This window comes from Penaeus chinensis, chromosome 8 (assembly GCF_019202785.1).
Source record: "Penaeus chinensis breed Huanghai No. 1 chromosome 8, ASM1920278v2, whole genome shotgun sequence".
NCBI lineage: Eukaryota > Metazoa > Arthropoda > Malacostraca > Decapoda > Penaeidae > Penaeus > Penaeus chinensis.
In genome coordinates, this window is record NC_061826.1 from 21,474,987 (window position 1) to 21,486,368 (window position 11,382).

The 11,382-nt window shown below is 43.8% G+C and overlaps 1 protein-coding gene across 4 annotated transcripts in view; it reads left to right on the forward strand.

Annotated features, from left to right (window-relative positions):
- Positions 1–464, forward strand: part of LOC125028199 (vitelline membrane outer layer protein 1 homolog) — an 11,624-nt gene extending 11,160 nt beyond the window's left edge. For all 4 annotated transcript variants that reach the window (XM_047617592.1, XM_047617590.1, XM_047617594.1 and 1 more), the window contains one exon: positions 185–464. In XM_047617592.1, the coding sequence (XP_047473548.1) occupies positions 185–336 (152 nt within the window). In that variant the 3' untranslated portion in view covers positions 337–464. The remainder of the gene's footprint in view (positions 1–184) is intronic.
- The last annotated feature ends 10,918 nt before the right edge of the window (positions 465–11,382 follow it).

An 11,382-nucleotide genomic window follows, 5' to 3' on the forward strand; every position in this document is an offset into this window, starting at 1 on the left:
TTGTGCACATGTTCATTCGTGAAACATTTTTGATATCTTACTTTTTTATGGCTGTTAGTCTGTCTTTCTCGTCTTCCTCCCCACCCTTTCATCCCCCCCCCCCCCCTGCTCTCTCTCTCTCTCTCTCTCTCTCTCTCTCTTTCTCTCCCCCTCCCACCTATATTTCCCCGCCCCGCCCCCACAGGAACACCGCGGATCGACGGAGTGTGGAGCCTGTGGGCGTACTGCTCGAGCGGTAACTACGTGTGCGGCCTGGAGACGCGCGTCGAGAAGGAGTCCACGTTCACGGACGACGCCGGCCTGTCCGACTTCGTGCTGTACTGCTGCTTGCTTTAGGCCGACCGCTCCCTCGAGACGCTCGAACCGGAAATCTGGCGGTTGTTCGGGTTCCTGGTTTGGCGTCTGCAGCGAGAGCACCTAGCGGAATCGGGCTGTTGGACCGGAATAAAACGTTAGATAGCTTATCCAGATGATTGTTTCTCTGAATTTCTCTGATTTTCTCTGACTCTTCTTTTGTCGAAAGAACAAACGGACGACCTCAGTCGTAAAGTCAAGGCAATGGAAAGTGATAATGATAGAATAAGGATGATTATAAGTGAATGGCATGGATTGCAATCATATCTCTGATTATGATGAGGGAGAGGGAGAAAGGGAGAGGAAGGGGCTTAAAGAGAAGAGGGAGATGGAGAAGGGGAAAGAGAGGGAGGAAGGAAAGGGGGCTCAGAGCTAAAAGGCGGATGGAAGAGGGAGGGAAGGGGTAGGGGAGCGAAGGGGTTTAAGGAGGAGAGGTAAAGGAAAAGGGAGAGGGAGAAGGAAAGGAAAAGGGAGAGGGAGAAGGAAAGGAAAAGGGAGAGGGAGAAGGAAAGGAAAAGGGAGAGGGAGAAGGAAAGGAAAAGGGAGAGGGAGAAGGAAAGGAAAAGGGTGAGGGAGAAGGAAAGGAAAGGGGAGAGGGAGAAGGAAAGGAAAAGGGAGAGGGAGAAGGAAAGGAAAAAGGAGAGGGAGAAGGAAAGGAAAAGGGAGAGGGAGAAGGAAAGGAAAAGGGAGAGGGAGAAGGAAAGGAAAAAGGAGAGGGAGAAGGAAAGGAAAAGGGAGAGGGAGAAGGAAAGGAAAAGGGAGAGGGAGAAGGAAAGAAAAGGGAGAGGGAAAAGGAAAGGAAAAGAGAAGGGCAGAAGGAAAGGAAAAGGGAGAGGGAGAAGGAAAGGAAAAGGGAGAGGGAGAAGGAAAGGAAAAGGGAGAGGGAGAAGGAAAGGAAAAAGGAGAGGGAGAAGGAAAGGAAAAGGGAGAGGGAGAAGGAAAAAAAAGGGAGAGGCAGAAGGAAAGGGAGAGGGAAAGGGAGAGGGAGAAGGAAAGGAAAGGGGAGAGGGAGAGGGAGAAGGAAAGGAAAAGGGTGAGGGAGAAGGAAAGGAAAGGGGAGAGGGAGAAGGAAAGGAAAAGGGAGAGGGAGAAGGAAAGGAAAAAGGAGAGGGAGAAGGAAAGGAAAAGGGAGAGGGAGAAGGAAAGGAAAAGGGAGAGGGAGAAGGAAAGGAAAAAGGAGAGGGAGAAGGAAAGGAAAAGGGAGAGGGAGAAGGAAAGGAAAAGGGAGAGGGAGAAGGAAAGGAAAAGGGAGAGGGAGAAGGAAAGGAAAAGGAGAGGGAGAAGGAAAGGAAAAGGGAGAGGGAGAAGGAAAGGAAAAGGGAGAGGGAGAAGGAAAGGAAAAGGGAGAGGGAGAAGGAAAGGAAAAGGGAGAGGGAGAAGGAAAGGAAAAGGGAGAGGGAGAAGGAAAGGAAAAGGGAGAGGGAGAAGGAAAGGAAAAGGGAGAGGGAGAAGGAAAGGAAAAGGGAGAGGGAGAAGGAAAGGAAAAGGAGAGGGAGAAGGAAAGGAAAAGGGAGAGGGAGAAGGAAAGGAAAAGGGAGAGGGAGAAGGAAAGGAAAAGGGAGAGGGAGAAGGAAAGGAAAAGGAGAGGGAGAAGGAAAGGAAAAGGGAGAGGGAGAAGGAAAGGAAAAGGGAGAGGGAGAAGGAAAGGAAAAGGGAGAGGGAGAAGGAAAGGAAAAGGAGAGGGAGAGGGGAAGGAAAAGGGAGAGGGAGACGGGAAGGAAAAGGGAGAGGGAGACGGGAAGGAAAAGGGAGAGGGAGAAGGGAAGGAAAAGGGAGAGGGAGAAGGAAAGGAAAAGGGAGAGGGAGAAGGAAAGGAAAAGGGAGAGGGAGAAGGAAAGGAAAAAGGGAGAGGGAGAAGAAAAAAGGGAGAGGGAGAAGGAAAGGAAAAAGGAAGAGGAGAAGGAAAGGAAAAGGGAGAGGGAGAAGGGAAGGAAAAGGGAGAGGGAGAAGGGAAGGAAAAGGGAGAGGGAGAGGGAAGGAAAAGGGAGAGGGAGACGGGAAGGAAAAGGGAGAGGGAGACGGGAAGGAAAAGGGAGAGGGGAGAAGGAAAGGAAAAAGAGAGGGCAGAAGGAAAGGAAAAGGGAGAGGGAGAAGGAAAGGAAAAGGAGAGGGAGAAGGAAAGGAAAAGGGAGAGGGCAGAAGGAAAAAAGGGAGAGGGAAGGGGAGAAGGCAGGAAGGAAAGGAAAGGGAGAGGGAGAAGGAAAGGAAAGGGAGAGGGAGAAGGAAAGGAAAAGGGAGAGGGAGAAGGAAAGGAAAAGGGAGAGGGAGAAGGAAAGGAAAAGGGAGAGGGAGAAGGAAAGGAAAAGGGAGAGGGAGAAGGAAAGGAAAAGGGAGAGGGAGAAGGAAAGGAAAAGGGAGAGGGAGAAGGAAAGGAAAAGGGAGAGGGAGAAGGAAAGGAAAAGGGAGAGGGCAGAAGGAAAGGAAAAGGGAGAGGGAGAAGGAAAGGAAAAGGGAGAGGGAGAAGGAAAGGAAAAGGGAGAGGGAGAAGGAAAGGAAAAGGGAGAGGGAGAAGGAAAGGAAAAGGGAGAGGGAGAAGGAAAGGAAAAGGGAGAGGGAGAAGGAAAGGAAAAGGGAGAGGGAGAAGGAAAGGAAAAGGGAGAGGGAGAAGGAAAGGAAAAGGGAGAGGGAGAAGGAAAGGAAAAGGGAGAGGGAGAAGGAAAGGAAAAGGGAGAGGGAGAAGGAAAGGAAAAGGGAGAGGGAGAAGGAAAGGAAAAGGGAGAGGGAGAAGGAAAGGAAAAGGGAGAGGGAGAAGGAAAAAGGGAGAGGGAGAAGGAAAAAAGGAGAGGGAGAAGGAAAGGAAAAGGAAGGGGGAGAAGGAAAAAGGGAGAGGGAGAAGGAAAGGAAAGGGGGCGAAAGGGAAAGGAAAAAGGGGGGGAGAAGGAAAGAAAAGGGGGAGGAGAAGGAAAGGAAAGGAGAGGGAGAAGGAAAGAAAGGGGGGGAGAAGGAAGGAAGGAAAAGGGGAGGGAGAAGGAAGGAAAAAGGGAGAGGGGAGAAGGAAAGGAAAAGGGAGAGGGAGAAGGAAAGGAAAAGGGGAGGGGAAGGAGGAAAAGGGAGGAGAGGAGAAGAAGGAAGGGAGAGGGAAAGGAAAAAAAGGGAGGGAGAAGGAAAGGGGGAAAAGGAGAGGGAGAAGGGAAAGGAAGGGAGGGAGGGAGAAGGAAAGGAAAAAGGGGAGGGAAGAAGGAAAGGAAAAGGGAGAGGGAGAAGGAAAGGAAAAGGGAAGGGGAAGGAAAAAGGGAAAGGGAGGAAAAGGGGGAAGGAGAAGGAAAGAAGGGAGAGGGAGAAGGAAAGAAAGGGGAGGGGAGAAGGAAAGGAAAAGGAGAGGGGAAGGAAAGGAAAGGGAGAGGGAGACGGAAAGAAAAGGGAGAGGGAGAAGGAAAAGGGAAAAAAGGGGAGGGAGAAGGAAAAGGAAGGGAAAGGAAGGGAGAAAGGGAGGAAAAGGGGAGAGGAAAGGAAAAAGGGGAGGGAGAAGGAAGGAAAAGGGGAGAGGGGAAGGAAAAAAAAGGGAGAGGCAGAAGAAAGGAAAAGGGAGGGAGAGGGGAGAAGGAAAGAAAGGGGAGGGGAAGGAAAGGAAAAAAAGGGAGGGAGAAGGAAAAAAAGGGAGAGGGAAAGGAAAAGGGAGGGAAAGGGGGAGGGAGGGGGAAAGGAAGGGGGAAAAGGGGGGGGAGAAGGAAAGGAAAGGGGAGAGGGAAAGGAAGGGAAAAGGGGAGGGGAAAAGAAAGGAAAGGGGGAGGGAAAGGAAAAGGAAAAGGGGGGGAGGGGAAAGGGAAAAGGAAAAAGGGGGGGGAGGAAAGGAAAAGGGGAGGGGGGAAAGGGAAAGGGAAAAGGGGGGGAGAAGGAAAAAGGGAAAAGGAAGGGGAAGAAGGGAAAAAAAGGGGGGGGAGAAGGGAAAAGGGAAAAGGGAGGGAGGGGGAAAAAAGGGGAAAGGGAAAAGGGAAGGGAAGGAAAGGGAAAAAAAGGGGGGAAGGGAAAGGAAAAAAAGGAGAAGGAAGGAAAGGGAGAGGGAGAAAGGGGAAAAAAAAAGGGAGAGGGGAAGAAGGAAAAAAGGGGAGGGGAAGGGGAAAAGGGATCGATGGGACTCTAGCAACTACTGTGGTATCACACTGCTGGTATACCAGACAGGGTTTTTGCCCACATTCTTCTGTAGCAACTACAGTGGCATCACACTGCTCAGTATACCATGTAAATTGGTCGTGGGCTGCTTGCAGCCTACATTGACTTGGAGCATTGCAAATCGCTATGGGAGATCCTGAGACTTAGGGGAATTCCAATATAGATTATTGGATTCATAGCAAGCCTAGACACTGGTAGCGAAAGTGCTCTAATTGCATTTCAATAATTGCATGGACTGGATAATGGGCAGAGCTACTAAATCACTGCGAAGCAAAACTGGTCAGGGATCTTGACTTTGCTGATGATGTTGCGATCCTATCTAGGTATCTGGAATCTCAATTGGCAGCTCCTGATGTATTTAGCAATGGTGAAGTCCTTGGCACCAAGACCAATATCCAAGATTTGTGGGACCTGTTAGGGAAACCTGTTCACTTAATACATGCTTTCGGAGAGGATGCTTAAGTCACAGGGATCAGCGGCTTGGTAAGGTAGTACATGTTTCTGAGCTTTTAGACCAGTAAGTCAGTAGACGAATTAGTCTGGCAGCAGGAGCTATGAACTCGGTCAACAAGGGTATTGAAGATACCTGTGCAGAAGTATCATGATATGTGTCTTCAAGGCTTTGTTACTGCCAGTGTTGTTATATGGAAGTGAAACCTGGACGCTCTCTAGGGCCTTGGAGTCTTGCCTTGATACTTTTTGTAACAAGTCCCTAAGCCAGATCATGGGGCACAGTTGGCAGGTCCATGTGTCCAATCGACGGCTATACCGTGAGACCGACATAGGATCTTTTCTTGCACATTTAGGGGCCGCCAAATCAGGCTATATGAGCACCTAGCTCGTTTCCCTGTGTATGACACTGCCCATTAGGTTATTTCTTCACGAGACAATTCTGAGTGGAGGAGGCCTGTGAGCCGATTTAGGAAATCGTGACATGGGCAGATCGACCAGAGAAGAGATGAAGAGCTAGAGATGGGACAAGCAACTGCTTGCCCACTCGCCATGAGGCTGGAAGCGAAAGATAGATGCGGCTATAGATATATGAATATATACATGTATGTATGTACATATATAAATATCAATATAGTCATACGTATATAATGTACATATGTAAGTATATATTGATATATATATATGTGTGTGTATTTATATATATAAATATATATGTATAAATATATGTACATATATATGTGTGTGTTTGTGTGTATGAAAAAAAAAATATATATATATATATACACACATTATATATATATACACATTTATATATATACACAAATATATACATACACACTGAGATGTGTCATCACAACTCACATCTCTGGCAGTCTGGATTCTGGCCAGCCTAGAAAACAGACAGGCTTCCGCAGAGGATTCTCAACAACAGACCATATCCACACGCTCACCCAATAAGAGAAAAGATAAACGAATATAGGAAACCCCTGTGTATGGCATATGTCGATTACGTAAAGGCAGCAGTACTAGAAGCTATTCGAAGACAGGAAGTAGAGGAGGTATATTATAAAATATTGGAACATATATACGAAGATGGGGTAGCATCCATCAAGCTCCGAACGGAAACCGATAAAATACTAGTTAAAATAGGTGTCAGGGCGATACCATCTCACCAAAACTGTTTACAGCTTGCCTTGAGGAAATATTAAAAAGGCTAGAATGGAACGGAAACGGTATCAAAATAGGAGACGAATACCTAAACTATTTAAGACTTGCAGATGATATTGTTCTCTTCAGTGAATCTGCAAATGGAATGCAGCAACTAATAAACGAGTGAAGAGAGAAAGTCTGGAAGTCAGACTTGGGATGAACAAGAAACAGACTAAGATCATGTTCAACAGTAGAGTTCAATTCGAACAGATACATGTACAAGGCAAAGCACTAAAGGTAGTGGACAGGTATATATACCTAGGGCAACTCGTACGGACAAATACGTCTAGCGAAGAGGATTAAATGATGCATCAGTCTAGGCTGAAGCGCCTTCAGGCAGACACAGAAGCATACTAAAAGACTCCCAGTTATGACCTATGGATCAGAAACATGGATTACTACTAAATCACTAGAGAGGAAACTAATGTGTCCAGAGAGGGATGGAGAGTTTGATGCATCAAAAGAAAAAATGGCAATGGGCAGGTCATATATTTCGGAAACAGGACGACAGATGGACAAAGAAATTAACAGACTGGGCCATAGATAACATAAGGAGGCATATATATGTATATATATATACATATATATGTTTATATACTTGCATATATAAATATAAATAAATATATACACACACATATATATATATATATATATATATATATATATATATATATATATATGTATATATATAAATATATATATATATATATATATATATATATATATATATATATATGTATTTATATTTATATATACAAGTATATAAACATATATATATACATATATATATAAACATATATATATATATATATATATATATATATATATATACATATATATATGTGTGTGTGTGTGTGTGTGTGTGTTTATATATATGTATATATAAATATAAATACATATATATAGGTATATATATATATATATATATATATATATATATATATATATATATATATATAGGGAAACGTAAGATTACTTGGTTGGAAAAGTTTAGATATTCAGAAAAAAAACAATATTGTTTGCCCAAATATTTATATCCTGATTGCTGAAATTACAAACATAATATAAGAAAAAGAAATTAATTAATAACACTTACATCAAAGAATAAATATTTGAATACAAATTATATCATAGGGTAATTATTTCAACTCGCCGAAAATTATGATTTCCGAGCCCTCCTACTAGTTCCCCATTTTCGTGAGTCTTATACTCACTTAATGACCAGCAAACCTCATGTTCGCTGCTTAGACCGTGAGAAGCCTTATGTTTCTACAGCAGAATGTAAGATTCAATAAAATGAGTCTTATAATCATTTATAAACAGCGAGCCTTATGCTCTCTGCCACAAACGTCTTCCCTCAAGGAGCTGGTCTCCACATCTTCTTCTCAGATGGCTATGAGTTATAAAGTAACTTAAATAAAGTAAATCCTGTAATTACAGATCCTTATAGTGCTTTGCCTGCACCTTAAGTGCTCTTGTCTTTGCTAGTGACACGAGGCTACAGTAGGAGTGCTAAGCACCCCACCTCAAACCTGAAGCTCTCTTCTACACTAGGGTAGCCCTTGTGGGCTTTGACCCCTGGGTAGGGAGGCCTAGTAGTCTGGGGCGTCCTTTGGGTGCACTTTTTCTTATATTCTGAATTCTTTTCCCCTTAATGTGACTTTCCTGAGCCTATCGGAGTTCCTCGTGAACTCCCGTATTCGCTTGGGGGGCGGGCATTGAATTACTGTTATTCGCCTAGGCAAGTTTGGCGGTAAGGAAGTGTCCTCCACATAACTTGATCCCTCTGTGGTACTGGAGAACTGGAGTTTTTGATCCCTTCAGGACTACGGCTTTGAGACAAGGGGTCGGATGTGGTCTGATACTCAGAATGAATGATACCCCAGCTACCCCTTCTTCTCCTCAAGGAGGAAGGGCGACTCATGACCACTTTTTGACTAATTCGACTATGAACAACGGAACCCCCACTAATGACAAAACGAGAAGACCACTTCCTATTGGCCCAAATACCTGTAAGGGAGTAATCTTTCACAAGGAATTGAGGACGATGGAAGAAAGTGAAATTCTCGAAAGCATGAAGGACCAAGATGTAGTGGATGTTAATGGTATGACCAAGAAGGGTGGGAATGTGGGAACGAAAACTGGACTGTGTTTATTTTACCTTTGCTTTGAATAAAATCCCAGAGTATGTCAATGTTGGATATGAATGTGTCCAAGTAAGACCTTCCATCCAAAAGCCAATGCATTGTAACAGATGCCAAAAATTCGGACACACCTCATTAAGATGCATTGATAAAGACTCAAATAAATATGTTTGCCGTAAATGTGCTGAAGCCCAAGACACCATCACATGTACTAGTCAGATTTCCAAATGTGCTAACTGTGGAGGTCCCCATCAATCAGGATCTACTGAGTGCATCATTCTGAAGAAGGAGACTGAGGCATTAGCATATATGAGAAAACATGAAGTTAGTTATACTGAAGCTAAGAGGAAAGTGGAAAATTTGACAAACAAACCTGATACTTCCTATGCTGCAGCAGTAACTAGTGCAAATAATGTCAGTCAACAGCTTGCAGCTAAGGATAAAGAAATTGCTGAACTCAAACAAACCGTTAAAGAACTAAACGTTAAAGTTTATCAGTTGACTAAATTGGTTGATCAAATGGCGGCATCAACTCATCACAAACATTCTAAGGACGCTGATACCCAATCACAGTCCGAATCACACCTCCCCGTCCGGGCTTCTCCTGTGAGGACTTCGCCTGGCTCGCGATCGGTTTCTCGAGAGAGAAGCAGATCGCAATCTGTCAGTCGTCTCCCTCGCCAGGAGGTGCAGGACATGGAGGCTTCTGTCTCCAAACCATCCCGAGAGAGGTCCCCGGGAAGCGAGGGAGAGGAGGCGCCTCCCTCCCATAAAACAAAACAAAAAAACTGGCGGACAAGGCACTTCCAAGCCCCATAAAACGTAATCTTCGCGTCGACCATATACAATGGAACTGTCGAAGTCTTAGATCTAAAGAAAATGACCTTAAATTATTAGCCTCGTCCTATGCTTATAGTTCTCCAAGAAACTCATTTAACAAACCTCGTCACTGACGAGGTCGTATCGCTCAGGAACTACCATTTATGTAGGAAGGATCGTGAGGGTAGGGGTGGAGGCGGAGTCGCCATGTACATTCACCCTTTTACTGAAGTGACCATTGATTCTACTTTGGAGAATTAATCAATGGCACGTATCTGACTATATGTTCAGTGTATTGTCCACCTGATAATGTGATAATCTATGATGAGCTCTTTGCTCTTCAGGATAGTCTGCCTCTAAATAAAGTAATTTTAGGTGATTTTAATGCTCATCTTACATCATGGGGTTCACCGCGGGTGGATGGTAGAGGTGAGCAAGTAGTTAAGTTGATTAATGAGTCTGATCTGGTCCTTCTGACGATGGTAGTCTGAAGCGGGTAGACGATAATACCGGTAATTTGAGCTTTATTGACCTATCACTGGTCTCCTCATCAGTAGCAGCCAAGTGCCTGTGGCACACCATTGACGACTCGTTGATCATCTTCCTATTATTATTGAATATTTATGCAACACAGTGAGAAAGCCTTCAGCACCTAAATTTAACGTAAAAAAAGCAGACTGGGTCGCCTTCACAAGGAACGTCAAGCTCGAACTTGTTGGAGAAACCACTGATGATAAAGTAAACAATATTCAGAATTCGATTTTAAAAGCAACATTGCTATCCATTCCTAAAACTTCGACAGATAGCGTTAAGCATAGAGTTCCATGGTGGACACCAGATTGCCGCAGGGCGCTGTGCCGACGCAATAAGGCATACAGGCTTTTCAAAAATCAGATCACAAATGAGAACTTTTGCAACTACAAACAAGCAAGAGCTAGGCCTCGTAAAGTAAAAAGAGACTCCTGGCGGAGCTTTGTCTCTACAATTAACAGCAATACCAAAATATCAGAGGTTTGTCCACTATCAGTAAAATCAATAAGAAAAAAACTTCTTTCACAAGGGCAATAATTTCGACTCACCTAGAGACATTACTAATGCACTCGCCAGGCAATTCTCTCTTACAAGCAGCTCAGAAAACTACCATCCCGCATTCCTGACCATCAAGGAAGCGACTGAGCTGCAACCTATTCACTTTGCCACAGAAGATGACTTTGATTACAATAAAGATCTAACAATAGATGAGCTTGTCCGAGCCCTAGAAGCCTGTAGAGGAACCCGATGAGATTCGATATAAGATGATATTAATCATGATTCCATGATTAAGTTGCTAGAAGTGTGCAATGAAATTTGGAAAAGCCATTATTTTCCAAACTCATGGCACTTCGCCCACATCATTCCCATATTGAAAGAAAGGGGTAATCCCAGATCTGCCATCTCCTACCGCCCAATTGCGTTGACAAGTTGCTTATGGAAGGTCATGGAACGAATTGTTAACAGTAGGCTACTGTATTTTTTATATTCCAGTAATTTGCTATTGACGAGCAGTGTGGCTTCCGAAAGGGACGCCAAACTCTCGATCAATTAGTAAAGCTGGACAGTCATATTCAAGAGGCAATTGCCAAAAAAGATTATTTGATTTCAGTATTATTGCATATAAAAAAGGCCTACGACATGACATTGCATATGGCCTACTCAGAAAACTTTATGCTCTTGGATTACATGGAAGCATGCCTTGTTTTATTTAAAATTTAATTTCTGACAGAACGTTTTCTGTCAAATTGTTTTCTGACAATGTCACTTTTTTGGACATTTTTGTCCAGGCAAACGGGGTTCCACAAGGAAGTGTCTTCTCACCAACATTATTTATATGTATGATCAATGTAATCTTACCAGCTCCCTCTCGGAATCTTAAATACTCACTGTGATTGTGCATTGTGGCATTCCAGCAATAATGCAGAATCTCGGCAAATCAGAGCCAACTGGCACTGGATATCATTCATAACTGGGGCCTCCAGTGGGGGTTTTAAGTTTTCCACAAGAAAGAATATTGGGGTTATTTTTTCACATACTACCTCTAGACAACCACCCAATACCTTTTCAAAATTCTGCTACATTTCTTGGTCTACCTTTTGATAGTAGACTCAATTGGAAAGACCACATTGGTCAGATAAAGAATAAATGTCAAAGAACACTAAATTTATTAAAGCGCATTTCTGTTAATAAATGGGGAGCTGATAGAAAGTCTTTACTAATGATATATAAAGCGCTGAATAGGTCTAAAGTAGATTATGGC